Consider the following 26,233-nt stretch of genomic DNA (forward strand, 5'->3'; position numbering starts at 1 on the left):
CATTACAGCTGGCGTGCTGCGCTGATCTGAAGCCAGGAGCCAGGTGCTTCCTCCTGGCCTCCCATGTGGGTGCAGGGCCCAAGCACTTGGGCCATCCTCCACTGCACTCCCGGGCCACAGCAGAGAGCTTGACTGGAAGAGGAGCAACCTGGACAGAATCCGGTGCCCCGACCAGGACTAGAACCCGGGGTGCCGGCGCCACAGGCGGAGGATTAGACTAGTGAGCTGTGGCGCAGCCACCAAAAAAAATCTTAAAAAAAAAAAACCAAATGAGGGGCTGGAGCTGTGGCACAGCGGGTTAAAGCCCTGGCCTGAAGTGCCAGCATCCCATATGGGCGCTGGTTCTAGTCCCGGCTGCTCCTCTTCCAATCAAGCTCTCTGCTATGGTCTGGAAAAGCAGTGGAAGTTGGCCCAAGTGCTTGGGACCCTGCATCCACATGGGAAACCCGAAAGTAGCTCCTGGCTCCTGGCTTCAAATCGGTGCAGCTCCAGCCGTTGACACAATTTAAGGAGTGAACCAGCAGAAGAAAGACCTTTCTCTCTGTCTCCCCTTCTCACTGTCTGTAACTCTACCTCTCGAATAAATAAATAAAATCTTAAAAAAATCTGATTGAATGAAAAGCTATAGCACTTTGGAATGATGGAGGGTTTAATAATATGAAATTGCTAATTCTCCTCCAAAATTGCTTAGATTTTTTTTTTCTTTTTTTGACAGGCAGAGTGGATAGTGAGAGAGAGAGACAGAAAGATCTTCCTTTGGTTCACCCTCCAATGGCCGCTGCGGCCGGTGCATCTCGCTGATCCGAAGGCAGGAGCCAGGTGCTTCTCCTGGTCTCCCATGCGAATGCAGGGCCCAAGGACTTAGGCCATCCTCCACTGCCTTCCCGGGCCATAGCAGAGAGCTGGCCTGGAAGAGGGGCAACCGGGATAGAATCCAGTGCCCCGACCAGGACTAGAACCCGGTGTGCTGGTGCCGCAAGGCGGAGGATTAGCCTGTTAAGCCACGGCGCCGGCCATAGATATTCTTTGTACTTCTAATTTCATTGGCAAGGGGATTTTATTTTTTTTTGGGATAAAGTAGAGGGAAACTAAGTGACCTTGAAATGTTTTGGAAGACAAGAATCTATAAACAGCTAAAATTATTTAAGGAAAAATTTAACTAACCTTACCATAAGGTTTGTACAGGTTTGTACAGAGGCAGTATCTATCAAATAAAGCAATCAAATGGAATGGCTACTTTATATATATATATATATATATATATATATATATATATATATATAGGTATATATATGTATAGCAGCTGTTTATATGAGAGTTCTTCAAAGATTAATAGAAAATATGGATTATAACTATCTATTATGGATTTCAAATTTTATTTGCAGCAAAATAACCACATAGTAACCTTCTACAATGGGTTTGAGCAGGGTCTGATTTGAGGCACCGAGAAGGACATGACATGAGTGTGAAATGATCCCATATCAGAGCCACATGAATTCTAAAATCTAAGCAAGAACAAACACTAAGTTTATTGTGAAGCCTGGCTGGAAGAATGGTGAAATCCCTGATGTCTTATGAAGAGTGTATGTTTGCAATGGTCCCAAGAAATCAGCAGATCATGAATAGATAACTCATTTTAAGAAGGGATAAGACAGTGTTGAAAATGAAGCCCCAAGAGGCAAACAATCCACATCAGTTTACAAAGAAAAAATAGTCTTATTTGCACCTTAACTGAAAGAGACTGAAGATTAACAACAGAAACATTAATTAGCATCATAGACATCTCATTTGATTCAGCTCACACAATTCTAACTTCAAGTGGAGCAGACCTTCTGCTCAATGGATGACAAACTATTGTTCCAGATCACCTGTAGATAAGAGTAGAACTTCAATGGAAATTTTGAATAAGTAGGGTCAAGATTCTTTGAAGAACTGTAATAGGACATGAAACATGACTTTTCCAGTGGACCCTGAAGACAAAGTACAATCAATCAAGCAATGACTACCAAGAGATGGAAGTGGTTCAGTCAAAGTCAGAGTGGATAGGTCAAGAGCATATGTCAGGGCAATAGCTTTTGGGGTGCTCAAGACATTTTGCTTGTTGACTTTCTGGAGAGACATAATTTTGTGAAGTTTTGATGGAAATTCAAAAAGCATCCACCTTACACTCTTGATTTAGCTCCTCCTGAATTATTTTTGTTTCCTAATCTTGAAAAATCTTAAAGGTACCCATTTTTCTTCAGTGAACAATATGAAAAAGACTGCACTGACTTGGTCAAATTCCCAGGACACTCAATGCTTTAGGGACGGAATAAATGGCTGAAAAATGTCTTTAACTAGAAGGTTCTTATGTTTGGAGATAAAGTTTGTATTTTGTCTTTATATTCAATTTTCCCCCCACAAAACTCATATATATATATATATATAAATATATATATAAATTAGATTGCTATACATGCAATACTCAAAATTAGTGGTGTATAGGATGGGTTTTTTCCTTCTATTAAATCCTTTCATTTCAGAAAATTTGGAAAAATCTTACAGACAACATCACCATTGAGTGAAGGCCATCAAACCTCAAAGCTCTAATGCTGAAGCTGAAGTTCTGTGAGAAGGACATGTTACAGTACTGTCTGGCTCAAAGCAAGCGTTAGTGATCCAAACTGCCCAAAGCTGTTCATGGTAGGCTTTCTCAACAGTGATGGTGGGGGCATATGTGTCTAGTGGGAAGTGGATGCATTGATAGGACCCAAAGTGGCATCGAATTTTGTTAAGTCAATATTCAAATCTCTAGTGAGTTAAAGGGAAGCAGTGGTTTAAAATCCAGTCTGGCAATTAAAGAGGTTCAGGTTAGTGTAGATTACATACTCAATACCACGGTTTCTCTGACAGATGCCATAGATGGCCTCATCTGCCATGAGGAACCAATCATAGAATTTCTGGGTGGTATAGGAAGTTAGGATGGATGGTATAGTTCAAACTCAGCTGTAGAAACCTGGAAAGCTGGGTAAATGGAGAATTTCAACTTAGATTTCTTGTCATAATCAGAGATAGTAAATCAGCAGGGAGGTGAACTCAGAGCCATTTCCCTCACCAAAGTGCTGGAAAATCAAGAAATCCTGTAGGCTTGTACATTGGTTTGCTAGTTTATGAGTGCAGTTCAAGTCAAGGTCAATGATTTTCTTGCCAAAAATGTAGTGTCCACAGGCATAATTATTGGCAGCATCTTCCTTGCCTATGAAGATGCCAGTGTGAACTTCACCAATGATTGTGAATTCCAGTTCTACAATACCACCCTTGGCACATGCTTGCCAGTACCTGTCTTTCTGAAAAAGATGCTAAAGAATTCATCTCCTCTGCTGTCTTGCTACTTGACATCTAGCCATTGGACTGGCTGCCATTTTCCAGGTGGTAGAACTCCCAGCAGACGATGGCAATGTGTACACCAGCCTAGCCTACGTGGATGGAGATACACTCACTCATGATGGCTATGGATTAGAAGTCAAATGTGACAGGAGCAGACTGGGTCCTGGTTACTGTTCCTGACAAGCTAAGAGCTGAGGTAAGAAATACACCCAGGATGAAATGTTAAAAAGGGGATTAAGACACCTGAACTGCCTTAAGAAAAAGTTAAATTTCACAAATAGCTCATACCATCCAATAGAACAAATTCCATGTGGATCAGATATTTAAATATAGACAGTGAAACTATACAATTAATGAAATAAAATATGGGTGAATGCCCATACAAGTTTCAAGTGGAAAAAACTTCTCTACCTATAATTTACGTATAACTTAGGATCTGGATTACTTAGAAAAGCATTTAGTAGGGTGGGTTTTTAGTCAACTAGTTAAGATAATGATTAAGATGTTTATGCTTCAAGACAGAGTACCTGGGGGAGGGCTCCAAGATGGCAGAATAGGGAGGGAGCTCACTGATAGTCTGGGAAAAGATATTTTAATAAAAGTGGAGATACTGTAGTCTCAGGGAAGAGTTAGGGAAAAAACTGCAGAAGAAACTCTTCTGGAATTAGTGGGACATGGTGGACCTACATGGAGAGCACAGGTGCCCATGGCCTGGGACCCCAGCTGTCGAGTCTATGCGCCAGCTCTGGAAAGGGAGGTGAGGTGAAACCTCAGTAGCCCGAGACACTGGCGGAAAAGTGGCAGGAAGAGCCTAGAGGGAACGAGGCTTGAAGCCCTGTGGGGGAAAGTACACCAGCCTAAATAGAGGTGAAAAAAAAAATAAAAGTGACCGGTATGAACACAATTCTCTCTCTCTACTCACCTTACAAAGATGGGAAAGCAATACAGCAGGTGCCATTTTTGACATATGTAACAGCTGCACCAGCTCAGGGCTGCTCCTGCCCTCAGCCAAGCAGAAAAAACTGACTCTGGTGGGGAGTAATAACAGGAGACTAATACCTAGTGAATGTGTGTAACTTATGAACTGGGACTGTGAAAAAAAAAACCAAAACTGAGAGTCTGTGGGAGAACTCACAGTGTGGCTGACATGTGAGTTTGGTGGGAGATGCCACAAACCCAGTAACTTTGGCAACCCAATGAGAGACATTGAGGGGAATCTGAGCTTACACTGAGGACTGCACAGATCCTTTGTGTGGTCCTTGGGACAGAGCAGATGTATATTATACCCACTGGGGCTAGTGCTCAGGCACTGATTGCCTTCAAGGTAAATAGCTCAGCTGAGAAGAATTACTTCCCTTCTGAATAAAAAAAAAAACAAGAGAAAGAGAGAGAGAAGATTTACCACACCAAACCTGGGTGATTCACCTTTTATTTTTAATTGACAGGCAGAGTTAGACAGTGAGAGAGAGAGACAGAGAGAAAGGTATTCCTGCCGTTAGTTCACCCCGCAAATGGCTTCTATGGCCAGCACGCTGCACCAATCCGAAGGCAGGAGCCAGGTGCTTCTCCTGGTCTCCCATGCGACAGGGCCCAAGCACTTGGGCCATCCTCCACTGCCTTCCCAGGCCACAGCAGAGAGCTGGACTGGAAGAGGTGCAACCGGAACAGAACCAACAGCCCAACTAGGATTAGAATCCGGAGTGCTGGCACCACAGGCAGAGGATTAGCCTAGTGAACTGCAGCACTGGCCAGGTGTGTCACCTTTGGCACACCCTTAACCCTGAAGAAATGAACAGAACTCTCTGGCCACACCCATCACAAGCCTCTAGAGATTCATGAAAAGCAGACAGTCCACTTAATCTAGAGTCATAGTATAACGAGAAAAGCCACCACAGTGAGAAAAAAAAGAAGAAGCCAAAGAATATCTCCGCAATGCCAAACAACAAATGCAGAAACTGAGGAAACAAGAACAAGAAAGACATTGTGATGCTCCCAAACGAACATGACACCCCAGTTCAATTTATGAATATGGTGAGATATAAGAAATGCAAGATACGGATTTCAAAAAAATTATAAGAACATTTAGAATATAAAACAAATGCATGAACTACAGAAATCCATACTGGACAGGGTAGAAAATCTCTCTTGTGAAAATGAAATCTTAAGGAGGAATCAAAATGAAATGAAGAATTTAGTAAAACATGAAATTGAGATATTGAATAGAAATCAAAATGAAATCAATAATTCAATAGAACAAATGAAAAACACCTATCAGAGCCATCAATTGTGAACTGAAATTGATCACTTGGACTAGTGAGATGGCATTTGTACATGCCACCTTGATGGGATTGTATTGGAATCCCCTGGAACGTTTCTAACTCCATCATTTGGGGCAAGTCCGATTGAGCATGTCCCAAATTGTACATCTCCTCCCTCTCTTTTTACACTCTTAAATTTAACAGGGATCACTTTTCAGTTAACATTTAAACACCTAAGAATAATTGTGTGTTAATTACAGAGTTCAACCATTCAATTGTGAACAAACTATACTACAGATAAAGGGTTGATAACCAGAATCTACAAAGAAATCAAGAAAATCCACAACAACAAAACAAACAACCCACTTAAGAGATGGGCCAAGGACCTCAATAGACATTTTTCGAAAGAGGAAATCCAAATGGCCAACAGACACAGGAAAAACATGTTCAAGATCACTAGCAATCAGAGAAATGCAAATCAAAACCACAATGAGGTTTCACCTCACCCCGGTGAGAATGGCTCACATTCAGAAATCTACCAACAATAGATGCTGGAGAGGATGTGGGGGAAAAGGGACACTAACCCACTGTTGGTGGGAATGCAAACTGGTTAAGCCACTATGGAAGTCAGTCTGGAGATTCCTCAGAAACCTGAACATAACCCTACCATACAACCCAGCCATCCCACTCCTTGGAATTTACCCAAAGGAAATTAATTTGGCTAATAAAAAAGCCATCTGCACATTAATGTTTATTGCAGCTCAATTCACAATAGCTAAGACCTGGAACCAACCCAAATGCCCATCAACAGTAGACTGGATAAAGAAATTATGGGACATGTACTCCATAGAATACTATACAGCAGTAAGGAACAATGAAACCCAGTCATTTGCAACAAGATGGAGGAATCTGGAAAACATCATGCTGAGTGAATTAAGCCAGTCCCAAAGGGACAAATATCATTTGTTTTCCCTGATCGGTGACAGCTGAGCACCAAAGGGGAAACCTGTTGAAGTGAAATGGACACTATAAGAAACAATGACCTGATCAGCTCTTGTCCTGACTCTAGATGTACAATGTAATACTTTATCCTTTTTAGTATTTGTTGTTGTTGTTGTTGTTGTTGTTGTTCTAGTACTAGTGGTTGAACTCTGTAATTAACACACAATTATTCTTAGGTGTTTAAATGTTAACTGAAAAGTGATCCCTGTTAAATTTAAGAGTGTAAAAAGAGAGGGAGGAGATGCACAATTTGGGACATGCACAATCGGACTTGCCCCAAATGATGGAGTTAGAAACGTTCCAGGGGATTCCAATACAATCCCATCAAGGTGGCATGTATCAGTGCCATCTCACTAGTCCAAGTGATCAATTTCAGTTCACAATTGATGGCTCTGATAGGTCTAAGAATCAAAGGGATCACACAAACAAGACAAGTGTCTGCTAATACTAACTGATAGAATCAAAAAGGGAGAGAAAGATCCAACATGGGAAGTTGATACACAGCAGACTCATAGAATGGCAGACGTCCTAAACAACCCTCTGGCCTCAGAATCAGCCCTTAAGGCATTCAGATCTGGCTGAAGAGCCCTTGAGAGTATTGTAGGCATGGAAAGCCAAGATACCATGGAAAAGAAAAAAAGAAGAAGACCTAAATGAAAGATCTCTGTGAGTGAGATCTCAGTGGAAAGAACGGGGCCATCAAAGAAGGAGGTACCTTTCTCTGAAGGGAGGAGAGAACTTCCACTTTGACTATGACCCTATCGGAATAAGATCAAAGTCAGCGAACTCTAAAGGCTTCCATAGCCCTGGTAACTCATGACTAGAGCCTAGGGAGATTACTGATGCCATGAACAGGAGTGTCAAATTGTTAAGTCAGCAACAGAAGTCACTGTGTACTTACATCCCATGTGGGATCTGTCCTTAATGTGTTGTCTAATGTGCAGTGATGCTATAACTAGTACTGAAACAGTATTTTTACACTTTGTGTTTCTGCGTGGATACAAACTGATGAGATCTTTACTAATTATATACTGAATCGATCTTCTGTATATAAAGATAATTGGAAATGAAAAAAAAAACCTGGTGTTAAATTGGAAATGGCATAGAAAATTAATTAATTTTTAAAAAATATTATGTATTATCTCTGTCTTTAATGTACTGTACACTGTTATTTAATGCTATAACTAGTACTCCAACAGTATTTTTTTTTACTTTGTGTTGCTATATGGGGGCAAACTGTTGAAATCGTTACCTAATATATACTAAACTGATCTTTTGTATATAAAGAGAATTGAAAATGAATCATGATGTGATTGGAAGGGGAGAGGGAGCGGGAAACGGGAGGGTTGTGGGTGGGAGGGAAGTTTTGGGAGGGGGAAGCCATTGTAACCCATAAGCTGTACTTTGGAAATTTATATTCATTAAATAAAAGTTTAATTAAAAAAAGTTATTTAAAAAGAGGAAAGTTTATAGCAATAGGTGCTTACATCAAGAAATTGGGAAGGCACCAAATCAATGAGCTTTCAATGCATCTCAAGGCTCTAGAAAAACTGCAGCTAACCAGACCTAAATCTAGTAGGAGAAGAGAAATAATTAAAATCAGAGAAGAAATCAACAGGATTGAATAAAAAAAAGACATTACAAAAGATCAAACAAAGGAAGAGCTGGTCTTTTTGAAAAAAATAAGCAAAATTGTCACACCATTGGCCCAAATCAATAAAATCAGAGATGAAAAAGGGAATGTAACAACATACACCATAGAAATAAAAAGATTCATCAGAAATTACTACAAAGAGTTGTATGCCAGCAAACAGAGAAATCTATCAGAAATGGGTAGATTCCTGGACACATGCAACCTACCTAAATTGAACCATGAAGACCTAGAAAACCTAAAGAGACCCATAACTAAGACAGAAATTGAATCAGTAATAAAGGACCTCCCAACAAAGAAAAGCTCAGGGCCGGATGGATTCACTGCTGAATTCTACCAGACATTTAAAGAAGAACTAACTTGGCCAGAGTCGCAGCTCAATAGGCTAATCCTTTGACTGAGGCACTGGAACACCAGGTTCTAGTCCCGGTTGGGGAGCTGGATTCTGTCTCGGTTGCTACTCTTCCAGTCCAGCTCTCTGCTATCGCCTTGGAGTGCAGTGGAGGATGGCCCAGGTCCTTGGGTCCTGCACCCACATGGGAGACCAGGAGAGGCACCTGGCTCCTGGCTTTGGATTACTGTGGTGTGCTGACCACAGCGCGCCGGCCACAGCGGCCATTGGGGGATGAACCAACAGAAAAGGAAGACCTTTCTCTCTGTTTCTCTCTCTCTCACTGTCCACTCTGCCTGTCAAAAAAAGAACTAACTCCAATTCTTCTCAAACTATTCAGAACAACTGAAAAAGAGGGAATCCTCCAAAATTTTTTCTATGAAGCCAGCATCACCTTAATTCCTAAACCTGAAAAAGATGCAGCATTGAAAGAGAATTACATTCATTAAATAAAAGTTTAATAAATTAAAAAAAAAGAAAGAGAATTACAGACCAATTTCCCTGATGAACATAGATGCAAAAATCCTCAATAAAATTCTGGCCAATAGACTGCAACAACACATCAGAAAGATCATCCACCCAGACCAAGTGGGATTTATCCCTGGAATGCAGGGATGGTTCAACATTCGCAAATCAATCAGTGTGATACACCACATTAACAAACTGCAGATGAAAAACCATATGATTCTCTCAATAGATGCCGAGAAAACATTTGATAAAATACAACACCCTTTCATGATGAAAACTCTAAGAAAATTTGGTATAGAAGGAACATTCCTCAATACAATCAAAGCAATTTATGAAAAACCCACGGCCAACATCCTATTGAATGGGGAAAAGTTGGAAGCATTTCCACTGAGATCTGGTACCAGACAGGGATGCCCACTCTCACCACTGCTATTCAATATAGTTCTGGAAATTTTATCCAGAGCCATTAGGCAAGAAAAAGAAATTAAAGGGATACAAATCGGGAAGGAAGAACTCAAACTATCCCTCTTTGCAGATGATATGATTCTTTATTTAGGGGACCCAAAGAACTCTACTAAGAGACTATTGGAACTCATAGAAGAGTTTGGCAAAATAGCAGGATATAAAATCAATGCAACAAAAATCAACAGCCTTTGTATACACAGGCCATTCCTCGGCTGAGAAAGAACTTCTAAGATCAATCCCATTCACAATAACCACAAAAAAATCAAATATCTTGGAATAAACTGAACCAAGGATGTTAAAGCTCTCTATGATGAGAATTACAAAATCTTAAAGAAAGAAATAGAAGAGGATAGTAAAAAATGGAAAAATCTTTCATACTCATGGATTGGAAGAATCAATATCATCAAAATGTCCATTTTCCCAAAAGCAATTTATAGATTCAATGTTATACCAATCAAAATACCAAAGACATTTTTCTCAGATCTGGAAAAAATGATGCTGAAATTCATATGGAGACGCAGGAGACCTCGAATAGCTAAAGCAATCTTGTACAACAAAAACAAAGCCGGAGGCATCACATTACCAGATTTCAGGACATACTTCAGGGCAGCTGTTATCAAAACAGCATAGTACTGGTACAGAAACAGATGGATAGACCAGTGGACCAGAATAGAAACACCGAAGAGGCAACCAACAGAATGGGAAAAAATATTCGCAAACTATACTACAGATAAAGGATTGATAACCAGAATCTACAAAGAAATCAAGAAAATCCACAACAACAAAACAAACAACCCACTAAAGAGATGGGCCAAGGACCTCAATAGACATTTTTCGAAAGAGGAAATACAAATGGCCAACAGACACATGAAAAAATGTTCAAGATCACTAGCAATCAGAGAAATGCAAATCAAAACCACAATGAGGTTCCACCTCACCCCGGTGAGAATGGCTCACATTCAGAAATCTACCAACAACAGATGCTGGAGAGGATGTGGGGAAAAAGGGACACTAACCCACTGTTGGTGGGAATGCAAACTGGTTAAGCCACTATGGAAGTCTGTCTGGAGATTCCTCAGAAACCTGAACATAACCCTACCATACAACCCAGCCATCCCACTCCTTGGAATTTACCCAAAGAAAATTAATTTGGCTAATAAAAAAGCCATCTGCACATTAATGTTTATTGCAGCTCAATTCACAATAGCTAAGACCTGGAACCAACCCAAATGCCCATCAACAGTAGACTGGATAAAGAAATTATGGGACATGTACTCCATAGAATACTATACAGCAGTAAGAAACAACGAAACCCAGTCATTTGCAACAAGATGGAGCAATCTGGAAAACATCATGCTGAGTGAATTAAGCCAGACCCAAAGAGAAAAATATCATTTGTTTTCCCTGATCGGTGACAACTGAGTGCCAAAGGGGAAACCTGTTAAGTGAAATGGACACTATAAGCAACAATGAACTGATCAGCTCCTGTCCTGACTTTAGATGTACAATGTAATACTTTATCCATTTTAGTATTTGTTGTTATTGTTGTTGTTCTAGTACTATTGGTTGAACTCAGTAATTAACATACAATTATTCTTAGGTGTTTAAATGTTAACTGAAAAGTGATCCCTGTTAAATCTAAGAGTGGAAAAAGAGAGGGAGGAGATGAACAATTTGGAACATGCTCAATCGGACTGGCCGCAAATGGTGGAGTTAGAAACGTGCCAGGGGATTCCAACACAATTCCATCAAGATGGCATGTACCAATGCCATCGCACTAGTCCAAGTGACCAATTTCAGCTCACAATTGATAGCTCTGATAGGTCTAAGACTCAAAGAGATCACACAAACAAGACAAGTATCTGCTAATACTAACTGATAGAATCAAAAAGGGAGAGAAAGATCCAACATGGGAAGTGGGATACACAGCAGACTCATAGGATGGCAGATGTCCTAAACAACACTCTGGCCTCAGAATCAGCCCTCAAGGCATTCAGATCTGGCTGAAGAGCCCATGAGAGTATAGCAGGCATGGAAAGCCAAGATATCATGGAAAAAAAAAAATAGACCTAAATGAATGATCTCTGTGAGTGAGATCCCAGTGGAAAGAACGGGGCCATCAAAGAAGGAGGTACCCTTCTCCGAAGGGAGGAGAGAACCTCCACTTTGACTATGACCCTATCGGAATAAGATCAAAGTCAGCGAACTCTAAAGGCTTCCATAGCCCTGGCAACTCATGACTAGAGCCTAGGGAGATTACTGACGCCATGAACAGGAGTGTCAAATTGTTAAATCAGCAACAGGAGTCACTGTGTACTTACACCCCATGTGGGATCTGTCCCTAATGTGTCGTCTAAAGCCAAGTGATGCTATGACTGGTACTGAAACGGTATTTTTATACTTTGCGTTTCTGTGTGGGCGCAGACTGATGAGGTCTTTGCTAATTATATACTGAAGTGATCTTCTGTATATAAAGAGAATTGGAAATGAAAAAAAAAAAAAACAACCTGGTGTTAAAATGGAAATGGCATAGAAAATTAATTAATTTGAAAAAAAAAATTATGTAGGATCTCTGTCTTTAATGTGCTGTACATTGCTATTTAATGCTATAATTAGTAATCCAATGGTAGTTTTTTCACTTGATGTTGCTATATGGGCAAAAAGTTGAAATCTTTACCTAATATATACTAAACTGATCTTCTGTATACAAAGAGAATTGAAAATGAATCTTTACATGAATGGAAGGGGAAAGGGAGCGGGAAAGGGGAGGGTAGCGGGCGGGAGGGAAGTTATGGGAGGGGGGAAGCCATTGTAACCCATAAGCTATACTTTGGAAATTTATATTCATTAAATAAAAGTTTAATTAAAAAAAAAAAAAAGAATAGAAACACCATAAATCAATCCAAACATCTACAGCCAACTTCTACTTGATCAAGGATCTAAAACCAATTCCTGGAGCAAGGACAGTCTATTCAATAAATGGTGCTGGGGCTTGCGCCGTGGCTCACTAGGCTAATCCTCCGCCTGCGCTGCCGCCACTCTGGGTTCTAGTTCTGGTTGGGACAGCTCTCTGCTGTGGCCTGGGAATGCAGTGGAGGATGGCCCAACTGCTTGGGCCCTGCACTCACATGAGAGACCAAGAGGAAGCCCCTTGGTCCTGGCTTTGGATTGGCACAGGGAACTGGCCCTGTTGGCCATTTGTGGGGTGACCCAATGGAAGGAAGACTTTTCTCTCTGTCTTTCTCTCTCACTGTCTAACTCTGCCTGTCAAAACAAAACAAAACAAAACAAAACAAAACAAATGGTGCTGGGGAAGCTGGATTTCCATGTGCAGAAGCATGAAGCAAGACCCCTACCTTAGCCTTTACACAAAAATCTACTCAACATGGATTAAAGATCTAAATCTATGACCTGACACCATCAAATTATTAGAGAACATTGGAGAAACCATGCAAGATATAGGCACAGGCAAAGCCTTCTTTGAAAAGACCCCAGAGGCACAGGCATCAAAGCCAAAATTAACAATTGGTTTGGCCTTGTGCAGTCCCAACACTTGCAGCTGTCTGTGGAGTGAACCCATGGATGGAGGAGATCTCTCTTTCTCTCTCTGTCACTCAATAAAATAAAAAAATAAAACTCTTCGATTGATCACAGACAAAAAGACAAAATAAGAAACCAGATTCAAATGGTTAAGTAACAGGAGAGTAATTAAGAAACGGAATTCAAAGATACATTTATTTGGGCTGAAAATATTTTGAAATCCTTGGGTAGTTTTTTTTTTTTTTCACAATACCTATTTTATATGAATGTCTTTGAAGAACCCTCGTACTTGAACCTGATTTAGTAACAAGTTAATTAAGTTGGTAATATTGCCAAGAGCTACTTTAGGGGCTTGTGAGAGGTGAAATCTGGATTAAAGTGGATTGAACATGATGGGCAATGAGGAACTGAAGAGAGTCAGGATCCAAAATTCCTTGTAGTAATTAGCTAGGGAAGGGGGTAGGAATGGAAGAATTGGTCGAAGAGGGATGGCACTGACTGACAAGGACAAACATGACACAGGTCACACAGGTGAGAGCTTCACATAAAATGGGGAGAACTGTGCTTACCTTTGTAGAGTTCTGAGAAATAACAAATATTATACAGATAACTGCTAACAGATATATGAACTTCAGCATTTTTTGTAGCATCGTACTTGAGAACATGATGTGTGTCCTGGGAAAGACAGCATGAGAAGGAGTCAAGTGAGAAGTGAATCTCTCCATACTTACTGTTTTATAAGCATTCTTCAAAATGTTTGTGGAAAAGTGGAATGAAGACTATGAGTTTATTTTGGTGCCAGACTCCTCTTTTGCAATATCTGGAAAATTTGTATTATGCAAATACTATGTACAGATTTCAAAAGTTTTTCTACTACAATAAACTCATAATTTTATTCAATCCCATTTTTGACAGACTTTTTGAGTGTTCTTATATTTTTAACCTTCAATTTACCATTGAGACTTTGTTCTTCTTTGGGGAAGCACTTTCTTCTTTTTATCGCCTAACTCAAAATGCACCCCCAATGCCCCTCGTCCCACCTGTTGGCTACTCCTACCCTGGTTTCAGTTAGGATTGTTTCTTCCTCCTTCCATGACCCTGAAATGGGAGCCAGATGCCCACACATGCTTGGTCACTGTACCCTGTTATGAAACTTATAATTGCAACGAAAAGCAGGGAAAATCATTCATCAGCATGTTTGGGGAAACCTGGGAAAGTTTATAGGACCACAGAATATGTTTACTTTAAAAAAAACACAATTTGTGAGTGTCTTTAAAGATTGTTGGTCTTGTTATTTTGGCAGGAATTTGGGGCAATTTGTTTTTGTTTTGTTGAGCAGCAACTGTGAAATTTGGAGGCAGGAACTCCTTTAGGACTGAATTACTCTATAGAATAAAGAGATGATACATTAAGGTGAGATACTTCATGAGGAAAGGAAAGGAGAAAAAACAGCAAGAGATGGTAGAGGGATGAAGCCATAGGAGCGAGAGAGGGAGAGAGAACCTCCTATGCACCAATTCCAAGTAAATATACTCATGGAAAGCAGACATAAGCCTCATTAGTTAAATAGCTTATTTTTGGATGCAAAATATAAGCCCTTTCCTCTCTCTTTATGAACTCCTCAGTGAAGTATAGATAGTGTGACAAGATTTTAGGTTGGTGGATTGATTTGGTAGAATTAAAAAAGGTCCTAAGTTTTGCATCTTGTTGGTGCAGAACAAAAACAAATGTTTCATATGCAAAAGAGAAGCTAGAGGGCACAGGTTGAGTTTAGAACTGGTTCACCTTTGGAGAGTTCACAAAGAACTGTTTTCAACAAATGCAGTACACAGACACATCTCATATTATACTTCTGACTTTTGATTGAATGGCAATTGCCCCATTATCAGAGCACACTGTAGGTGACAGTGTAGAGGGGTTTAATTCTAGGTCCAGATTGGCGTTGAGACAAAAATGAAAGAGTGGAGGAGAGGACAAAGGGACACCTTTAAACTATGCCACACATTGCAAGTATATTGCAATAGTTTATTTGGTATCCAATTTCCAAAAAACTTCCAGTTACTAAAGAATTAGAATAAAGTCCATCTAAGCATTGTTTGCCCAGTGCCTGACAGACATGGTACTTGTTGAATGAATGAATAATTTAAAAACAAATCCTGCTTCTAAGACCTACTTTAATTTATATTAAGTGGAGTTTCATGTTTTCTCAGAATGTACAAATAGCAGTTTCAACAGGACTGAAAAACAGAGTCAAGGGGTTTCTCTCAGTAGACTGGGGTCCCCACACTCCAAGACTGATCTAGGATTCCTACATTGAAAGAATTTGAAAAGTGTGTGTTGCAAAGTTTAGTGTGATTCATTTTAGTGTGTGTTGATAAATTTTAGCAACACTGAAAAAAAACAAACAGCAAAACAATATTACCAGTGCACTTTTGTGAACATTAGCTTCTCAACCTGCTTCTCATAAATATTTAAACTTATTTGGTTTATTCATTTATTTTTAAAAGCTATTAGCTACCTACCCAGTATGTGTCAGGTACCATGGGATGTGCTGGAGATGAAGAGAATCAAGCAAATGAATTACATAAGCATTTATGTGGGACTAGAATACAGTACTAGAAACACTGCATTTCTGTTAGTCTCTATATAATGCTTATTCATCCATGCTCTCAAGTCTTTGCATGTCCTATGCCTCCTGAAATTCTCCTCACTTCTTTCTGCCCTGCACTGGAGATACTCTCCAGTTCTCATTGTGCACACTGGTAATTTAGGAAAATTCCTATTCCTTCTTTCGGTTTGAACTTTAGTATATGCTCTTCTTTCCTCAATAATTTTTAATAATTTATTCCTCTGTTCTCCCGTGCATAGTTTGGTTATAACAGATTCTACATCTTATTGTATATCTTGATGTGTCTCTATCTTCCTTATATTACGGATATTCTACAGGGGCTTCCCTTATGCAAGAAGAGAATCACATCAGGCTGAATCCACCATGTAGGGTTGCTGATAGTTGTACCACCAGGTCTAAGTCTTAATAATCAACCAGTTCTATTGCATATATTTCTGGTCTAACAACTACAGTGAGGCACTGCACGATTTCAGCCAGAATTGGTTTCTTTAAAACAGGCCAGTGTACTTCATTATAAGAAGTTTTTCTGATGGCAAGGCCCATTCCTCATATCATAATTATTTTCCATCTGTCTTCCACTTGGAACCTTTAATCAAGAGACCATTTATCTAAATCAAAAACAAGAATTCTCTCGGAACTTTAGGGTCAGATAATCTCATTTATTTCCAGATCAATGTGGCACTCAGATTCTTACTCCTTAGCTTAGTAACTTAGTTCTGAATATCCAATTGTCTTCAGGATATCTCTACTTGGAAATCTGCTTTTGCAGACACGTGCTAGCCCTGGCTTATGCTAGCGAGTGAGAAACTATTATGCACATATCTTCCCAACTTCTGTTCCAGTGACTTCATCTTGGTAGCAAAATAGGCCATACTGAGTGTATTTATATCATGGAAATCAGCAAAGGCGCAAACATTTTTTTCTTCCTGGCAAATCAGATTTATTAGTGCATCTCTACTCATAGGAATCTCACATCCAACTTGTCCAGTTGAGTGTTTTCCTCAGAATGTCTTCTGTCTCGTTCTCTCCTTGTCTTTGTGAATGGTGTCACTGGACGCCAACTCTCATTCATGTGTCTCCTTTATGTCCATATCCTGTCAACCTCTGATATTACTTAGTCATTGTGCAAACAGTGCTAGCTGTCCTTTCACCAGTAGTAATAAAAACATGTACCTGGGTATGTGATCACCAGTTACACATCATTACTTCTCCTGTTTTTTATTTGAATGTTGCAGTGGAACTGTAATGGAGGCTAAACAGATGGTGTGTGCCATATCTCTTCCAGGCTTCCTTTCATGTTCCTACCTGCTATTATTTAGATGACTATACAGTTTTAATCATGGATAACACAACAGGGCAGCTGTTCTGCCAGCGGCTGTCCCCCTACATCTGGGTACTGACTCCAGCAGCCCAGATTCTGGCACTATGGTCATGGCGGAGGGGATGGCAGTGTTGAGGTGGAACAGGCCAGGCACCAAGGCGCAGGATTTCTATAATTGGCCTGATGAATCCTTTGATGAAATGGACAGTACACTTGCTGTCCAGCAGTATATTCAGCAGAACATAAGAGCAGATTGCTCCAATATTGATAAAATTCTTGAACCACCGGAAGGCCAAGATGAAGGTGTATGGAAATATGAACATTTAAGGCAATTCTGTCTTGAGCTACATGGACTTGCTGTCAAACTTCAGAGTGAATGCCATCCAGGTACTTGTACTCAAATGACAGCAACTGAACAATGGATTTTTCTGTGTGCAGCTCATAAAACTCCAAAAGAGTGTCCTGCTATAGACTATACTAGACACACGCTTGACGGTGCTGCATGTCTTCTGAATAGCAATAAATATTTTCCTAGCAGGGTTAGCATAAAGGAGTCATCTGTAGCAAAACTACGATCAGTATGCCGTAGGATTTATAGAATATTTTCGCATGCTTATTTTCATCACTGGCAGATATTTGATGAATATGAAAATGAAACTTTTTTGTGTCATCGGTTTACTAAATTTATGATGAAATACAATTTGATGTCCAAGGATAACCTGATTGTACCAATTTTGGAAGAGGAAGTTCAGAATTCAGTTTCTGGAGAAAGTGAAGCATGAAGGGAATCGTACAGAAAAATGTACTGATCACATAATTAACATTAATTATGTACTGTATATATCATTTTAGACACATCAATCATGTATCCATATTATAGCTTCTTTGTTTAGAATAGGTTTTTGTATGCTGTGTGTTGCCTTTTAAAAGGGGAAATACTTCTAAAGTTATTCATGAGCTGTATATTCACCGGTGTGGCACTCATGGTTTTTTAAATAAGATTAGTATTATCTGTTTATAATGCCTGTTAATAAAAGAATTTACAGTTTGGTAAAATTGCTGCTAAACAATCATTGGATTATAATCCTTATCAAATAAACCCATATATAAAAAGATGAGTAAGCTTGAGGTCTCGCACAAACTAAAGAGATGGTAATGTTTTCCTTTCATTTTGCCCCTGAATTTAGATATTATAGAAAATTCTATAGAACATAAACTCTAAACTTTTCCAAAATGAAATAAAAGTGCTTTAAAATTCTGTTTATAGTTTTTGATATGCATTTATGATTATGTGTGTATCCAAATATAAATGTAAATGAAGCATTAGTAATTCTTATATAATCTTACTATGCTACATAAAGTATATTCTAGGCCAGCATACTTGGAAAGGATATACCTTTTTACAACAGTGGACAGTGGACTGTTACATATAAGTTGATGCTAATGATAAGGCACATAAAAGGTATTCCCACTGGAAACCTGTTCACCCCTTCTCACTTCCCATAGTCCTGTCCCCAGATACTTCAGCTGAGAAGTCTTTCACCAGACTGTGACTTAGTGGTGACTTATACCTGTTTATACTCATGTTTGTATTAATTGCTTACAGATTTACCTCATATTAGCAAATATATTACACTACAAGAAAGATGTGTTGGCATAGGCTCTTTGTTTTGTGAAAATTTTCTAACTACTTGGAAAACAGACCTTAAAGCCATTTGATTCTTCCTCTCAGTAGTATTAATCTTTTCATCTAACTATAGGCAGCATTAAATAGAGTTGAAGAAATACTGTAGTGTTTATTTTGTACCCTTTCTCCACAAAATTTGAATTAAATACATATATGAGGTTATTTGCAATAGTTGATGCATGGCCATACATTTTTTAGACTTTGTTGTAGTATATAAGAATTTGGGTGCAGATGTAACAATCTTATAATCTATTGAATGCAGTTTTTCATGGAGTACTAGAGAGGTCTTATTGCCAAATTGATTGTAATGAGGCATTAAGATAGGGTAGAAAAATTATACATGTAGTGAAGAAAATACTTAAACTCATCTCTAAGACATATTTAACAAATGTGAGAAAATTTTTCATTTAAAAGAGTTATTTTGAAATGAAGATGAAAATGTATTCATCTTGATTGTCTTTTCAAATTTAAAGAAATTATTTATACCATATTATGAGACAAGTATGCAAAGAAAAAATATGAGAAATGTAGCATACTGAGAGTGTGTGTATATAGTTTATGCCTTTCCAAGGCTGCCAATCATTTTGGCTTTGAACAGTACTGTCCCAGCAGCCACAGTCCTTATTGTACCCCAACTCACAGCTATCTTTTAGAATTTTTATGTTCACAGTGAAAGGAATGTTGAGTTTGAAATTATACGTTTATTTTAATGTCACTATAAACTAATGGAATAGTAATTACTGAGCATATTGAGAGAATAACCTACTAAGTTAAGTTATAGATAGCAATGTAGGTCTTCTCTCTTGATGGTTGCTCATAATGGCTTTCAGTTACTTGACTATTTTCTTGGTGAACATTAGAACTAAAATAGTGACTGGAATTGGTTATCTGGCTAAGGATTTTGAAACACATTTTGAATAATATGACTTAGTGTTTAATGAGGAAATAAAACGATATTTTTTTGTATTCATTCCAAAAAAAAAAAAAAAAGACAACAGTATTCTGGGAACAAGGAGTTCTTAAAACTTCTTTTAACATGGGCCCCATTGGTAGTCTGATAGTCTGGATCTTTTAGATGGCAAAGCCTCCATGGTGCCTGGCTTCCTGGAGAACCTCAAGGGGCAGAAGCTCACTAGGCAGTGACATGAGTGTGGAATAAACCTCTGTCTCCTTTCCTTGTTTGAGGCATTGCATTTGGGAATCCTTCTTACCCCCACAGTGGCTCAGCCTGCTTACATCGACTCATTAAGCATCTCTTTAATTTGGGGTCCGTTTTCTAGCACTATTGCTGCCTGGGCAGATAGTTCTGAAGTATTACCAGTGAACTGCTTCAGCTTTGAAAGAGAACCTCTGTTGAGGTAGAGTGTACATACAACTGGAATATTTGCATTTAAGGGCATAGTTTTATGAGTGTAGAAAATGGACACACCTGTGTGCCATCACGCTAAACAGAGAATATTACCATCCCCCAAGTTCCCTTGCACCAGCTTCCAGGTAAGTATGTCCTTCTTCCCCAATCCTACCGTGCCTCTGGCCCCAGGAAACCTCAGATCTGTTTCTTGGTGCTGTAGATTGGATTTGTTTTTAGTGTTTCCTAAAAATGGAATTACATTGAATGTAACCTTTCATGGCTGGTGAGTCCGTGGAATGTTTTCAAGGCCTGAGCAGTGTTGCTGCAGTTTCCAGCAGTTGGGTCCTATTAATTACTAAGTCAAAATCTACTGTGTGGACATACCATACCATTTTAGCCCAGCCTTCATTTTTTGAACATTTGGGCTAACTTGAGTTTGGGGCTACTGTGAACAGTAGCTGATTATTCACGTAGAGTTCTGAATACGAACAGACTTACATTTAATTTTGGTGAAGACCTACGGTGGAATGACTGGATAAAAGGGAAAGTAAATGTTTGACTTCTGGAGATTCATGGAAAGCCTGCTTGAATTTATTGCTCTTACCCTGTAGGTAAATTTGGTTGAAATTGCTCTAGTAAAAAACAATTGAGTCTTTCAATTCAGGGAAGTTTTTCTCTCTCATTTTAGCTGGGTGGACTTTTGAAAACATTCTGATTTGAACCAAACCCTTTTACTTTACTGAGACTCAAACTTCAAATTCTGTTTACCCTGCCTTGGGTAACAGGTGAAGTCTCTACAGAGTCATTTCAGGCTTCCAGAAAGGTCTTTTCTGCTGGGCTCCATAGAGTCTCTATTATGCTCACACAGTTCAGGGTCACTCAATGATTTGAATGTTATACACAAATTTTAGGGCTCTTCCCTCCAAGGCTTTCCTCCTTCTTGGATAGCCCCGCTCAATTTCCAGCCACTCACACTGCCTTGAACTCTAGCATGTGACACCTCCAGACCAGAAAGCCAGCAGTTTTCTGCTTGAACTCAAGATGACCTTGCACAATAGACACTAGGGCATGTTGTCAGGGAGAAAGCCCTAGAAGCTCAACTCCCTCCAAGCTTAGTTCTCTTGTTCAAGGATGAAATCCACTCCAATTTGTCTTTCTGCAGTACTTTCAAATAAGTTTTTTTAAAAATATATTTTACCAGGGTTTAGTACTGTTATTTGCAAAATGTTAGTTCCAGGTAAGCAAATCTGCCATCTTTTGCATTCTATGTTATCATTAGTACATCTGTAATTTTATCTTATTTGGTTTTCATCTGTCCTGCCATCTCTATTTTATTTTCCTCCTTTTGACTAATTTGTATAAATGAGAATTTTTTAGTTATTCTATTTTTTCTTTCAGCTTATCATTTATATGAACTACTTTAACAGTTTTTACACTATTTTAGAAATTTCAATATGCAACTTTGATTTTATGAGATCTAATATACTTTGGAACTTTTACTAATTTCTGGTAATAAAGGATCTTATAGACTATACTTCACTTACATTTAACTCCTTCACTTTTTTTGCTATTATTGTCATATATTTAAATTCTAGAAGAACAATATGATGTATAATTTGTACAACTTTGTATAATCCTTACTCATTTAGATTAATATATATAGTTTCTTTTTTCATTCTTCATTACATTTTTCTACTGTCATTTAGAGAATTTACCTTCTGCTTGAAGAACTACCTTTAATATTCTTGTGTAAGTTACATTTGCTAGGGACAAATCCATAAATTACAACCCACCCCCTTTTTTTGTTTTCAATTTTGCAAAAATTTTTACTGTATATATACTACTATATTGCAGTATTTTGTTTTGTGGAGGGTACAGTATTTTGAATATGGTATTTCATTTTTTTTATTTCCCTAATTACTCTCTGCTTCATTCATACTTTCTTCTGAGAGCTGGATCACTCAAGTTCTTCCTGTCCTGGTAGCTCTCTGATCTTCAAATTGATCAGAAATGAAGTTATTCAGGTTCTCCTTTTGTCCTTAAAAGGAGGTTCCATGCCAGTCTATTGGAAACATAAATTATATATACCTATAAATAAGTATTATCTACACACATTAGTATGTGTCTCTATATATTCATTATTTATATAATACTATTTCATTTCATTTTCTAAATAAATGATCTGGCTGACCAATAGAAATGTAAACTTTATTTTATATGCTTTTATAATAGTGCACATACAGAACAGAGGGGATCAGATGAGGCCACACTGGGCACCTTGTCTTGTTCTCCTTAGTAGTTTCAACATTTCTCCACTTTCAATGAAATATATGATGCTTATGTATGATACTGGGCTTGTTAATGCTTTCTCCATAGAAGGTTTTATTTCTAAAAGCAGTTAGCTAAGTATATTTATCATTAATAGGAGTTGAACTGTTATCAAAGATTTTTTCTGATTGAAAGGTATGATAAATTTTTAAATTATATCTTTAAATATGATAAATTGCATTCACGTATTTTCTAAAGCTAAGTTGTCCTATCATTGGTGACTTAAATCCAACTGTCATAATATAGATCACACTTCTATCCATACCTATGCTGCACTGTTGAATACAAATTAATGTAATAATCTTTGAAAGCAATATAGAAGCATTTTTGAAGGTTTGTTTTAAAATGTGTCAACATATGCTGAAAGCCCAGTTTGGATATGTCACAGAGGACTTCCCAGTCAGGTCCACAAACACATCACATAAAATTTTATTTCAGCTGATTGTGTACCTTGTATAATGTTGGGAAGTTGATGAACTTTGATATGCGTTACTAAGAAATGGTTAAGAAAAATGTAGTGGATGTGTACTGTGGGATATTATCTAGCACTTAGGAGCAACTACACACAACATGGAAGGCTATTCAAGTCTGAGCTAAGAGAACAAAGTAATAAGAATTGTAAGTCTGTACCACAGCATTCTTTATGTAAATTAAAAATATACACACAAGTCACAACACAAGGACACACACAAATTCAAGGACACAAATAAAGAAAAAAAATATTCCTGGTTTTATGACTTTATGACATACCCTGCTATTCACCTGGGACAACTTGCCTCTATCCCACCCACATTCAGTGGTTGGCCATTCCCCAACATAAGCCCTAACTGGACAGACAACTTCCCAGGATAACTCTACATTGCACTGCTCTTCCCATGTTCTGAGTTCTTGTGGCATATTTACACAGTTTCCCCCAGAAATGCCACACATGAAACAAGGCAGAGGAACGTTATTAGGTGTAAACCTGTGTTTCTCACACCCATTTCCCCTCTCCAGCTGGCTGTAAGGCTGAGTGACTATGTCCATGCCTGCTCCGCACTTCCTGTGTCTCTCCCAGTATTTTCTTTTGAACTCTCTCCCTTTTCTTCTCTATCTTACTTGAGAGAAGACCTTGGCTCACAAAGTCTTTCTGATTTCTTTTGCTTTCCTGGCCCACCTCCCCCACCCCCTTCACTGACCACAGGCAAGACAGGAGGCCCAGAAGCACAGGGCCCTCATCACTGGCTTTCACTTACCTCTTCCGATGACTGCCTCTGTCTGCGCAGTTGGAAAAATGCCTGTGAGTTCTTGTGTGCAGAAGTCCCCTTTATCCTTGACTGAGAGCACATTTGTTTTCATCAACCTGTATTCACTGCCCCTTGGTTTATTATTACCTTGGGGCACAGATATGAAGATACAATAAAGAAAAGTATAATTAGATGGTGACATAATCCCAGTGGCTCTGCAGACGGGCTGTCAGAATCTTTGAGATTTCCTTTTCTCGCCCCCTGTGTTACCAGGCATCCTTGGGAATGGGACTTTCTTAGGTCTAAGACTGCTGGGGTCCTAAAGGTCACAGTGTGAAGATCCCCTGGTGGCTCCACAGGATGGCAGATTCTTCTCTGATAACCAAACAAGTGGCTCCTTTAAGAGAACTGGTGAGTGGTTGGGATGGTTCTGTTGCTCTGCAAAGGTCGCCAATAAATGGGGAAGGATTATTTGCTCTCTTTGGTATGCAAACGGGGTGCCCTTATCCCACACCTCCTGCCCTCCACCCAACTCCCTGGGTTTTGTAAAGTGTCTGATACTTCAGCTCTTTTTCTTTATCAACCTGGATGTCCAAACAGTGTAGCAGTTTCTAAGATATGACTTTCAAAATTACAGCTAATGTTCTTTACTTATGGTTGTAATTTCCAAACTCACCTACTAATACTTTTGAAAATATAATAAAAATTTGTGTGAATGCTGTGGGCAACAGAGGTTGTCAAGGAAATTTCAAATTCTTAACTCTCAATTTAAGTTTCTACCCTGATGACGACCAGTAACAAGCCATCCGTGGACTGGCACTTCTGTGTGGATCCCATTTGAGAACTATTGTGGATGGAAGAGTATGCAAGGGAAAACAGTGTAGGAAATAGCTCCAAGCATTTTTTTTCCATTTATTAAACTTTTATTTAATGAATATAAATTTCCAAAGTACAGCTTATGGGTTACAATGACTTCCCCCCACCCCATAACTTCCCTGCCACCCACAACCCTCCCCTTTCCTGCTCCCTCTTCCCTTCCAATCACATCATGATTCATTTTCAATTCTCTTTATATACAGAAGATCAGTTTAGTATATATTAGGTAAAGATTTCAACAGTTTTCCCCCATATAGCAACACAAAGTGAACAAAATACTGTTGGAGTACTAGTTATAGCATTAAATAACAGTGTACAGCACATTAAAGACAGAGATCCTACATAATATCTTTTTAAAAATTAATTAATTTTCTATGCCATTTCCAATTTAACACCAGGTTTTTTTTTCCATTTCCAATTATCTTTATATACAGAAGATCGATTCAGTATATAATTAGTAAAAATCTCATCAGTTTGCACCCACGCAGAAACACAAAGTGTAAAAATACTGTTTTAGTACTAGTTATAGCATCACTGCACATTAGACAACACATTAAGACAGATCCCACATGGGATGTAAGTACACAGTGACTTCTGTTGCTGACTTAACAATTTGACACTCTTGTTCATGGCGTCAGTAATCTCCCTAGGCTCTAGTCATGAGTTGCCAAGGCTATGGAAGCCTTTAGAGTTCGCTGACTTTGATCTTATTCCGATAGGGTCATAGTCAAAGTGGAAGTTCTCTCCTCCCTTCAGAGAAAGGTACCTCCTTCTGTGAAATGGTCTTTGGTGGTAAATTTGAGAGGTCAGAGCAGGTTCTAACTGGAAATTTTGATCTCTCTGTCTCCTCTTTTATGGTGTTGGCATTTGGCGTATATGAGTAGTTGGAAACATTACTGAAGGGTGTGGAACTCAGCCAGTATGACTGGGTGTTGCTGACCCATCTGCGACATTGTCTCAGACGTATGACCCTGGCAGCCCATAAGAGGACACCACTCTGTGCCCCCAGGCCATGTTAAGGACAAGTAGATTGCTGGACTTTGTTCTGCCCACAGACCTCAAATGCAAATGACTCCTCAAAACTGAAGTCATTACAAATCTGGAACCACATATACATCAGCGGGAAAAGTGTGATTCCAAGTGATGAGCTCAGGGCCTGTCCTGTCCTGTGTGAAGTGCCACCCAGGAATGGTGCATATAGGGTGAGTGTGACAGCCTATAGCTAATGTTGTAGCCCCTTGACTGGGATCCCAATGAGGAGAGCTAACACACGTTTATCATAACATTTTGCTCCATTGCAAACTTCAGATAAGGAAGCTGTGTGGAAAGAGGCACAGCCTGAAGATGCAGTGGATTCTAAATGGAGATGTGTATTGAAATGCCCCGTGAACAATGTGAAAGTGGGTGACATGGAAGCTAGCCGGTCTGTTCCAACCTTGCTGACACTGCCCAGTACTGCACTCAGTGGCAGGGAGACAAGGAAGCTGATGGAAGAACGTCAGAGACTTTAGGGAGAAGTGACAAAGCTATCAGAGAACCAGCACCTGGGAGGTGAAGGCTTAAGGCACAGAAGGTAGCAAACTTGGATGAGCCTAGACACTCCCCCCTCCCACTTCCTCCCTCAGAGATCTCATCAGCAGGCCCCTTCCTTCACTTCTCCTTGTGACTGCTGAC

General features: G+C 39.1%; 2 protein-coding genes across 2 annotated transcripts in view; one reads left to right on the plus strand and one right to left on the minus strand.

Moving 5' to 3' along the window:
- The window catches only part of LOC133764696 (NXPE family member 1-like), a 38,205-nt gene extending 14,448 nt beyond the window's left edge, over positions 1 to 23,757 (minus strand). The window contains exon 1 of the mRNA XM_062198373.1: positions 23,693 to 23,757. The gene's annotated coding sequence lies outside the window, so the exon portion shown is untranslated. The remainder of the gene's footprint in view (positions 1 to 23,692) is intronic.
- Positions 17,186 to 18,071, plus strand: LOC133764695 (MOB-like protein phocein). The gene has a single exon (XM_062198372.1). The coding sequence runs from the start codon at positions 17,196 to 17,198 to the stop codon at positions 17,871 to 17,873; it is 678 nt and encodes a 225-aa protein (XP_062054356.1). The 5' UTR covers positions 17,186 to 17,195; the 3' UTR covers positions 17,874 to 18,071.
- Positions 23,758 to 26,233: the final 2,476 nt, after the last annotated feature.

Source organism: Lepus europaeus, chromosome 7, assembly GCF_033115175.1.
Source record: "Lepus europaeus isolate LE1 chromosome 7, mLepTim1.pri, whole genome shotgun sequence".
NCBI lineage: Eukaryota > Metazoa > Chordata > Mammalia > Lagomorpha > Leporidae > Lepus > Lepus europaeus.

Excerpts from the sequence above, each read along its gene's own strand:
- LOC133764695 (XM_062198372.1), top strand. The coding sequence starts at position 17,196 with ATGGTCATGGCGGAGGGGATGGCAGTGTTGAGGTGGAACAGGCCAGGC.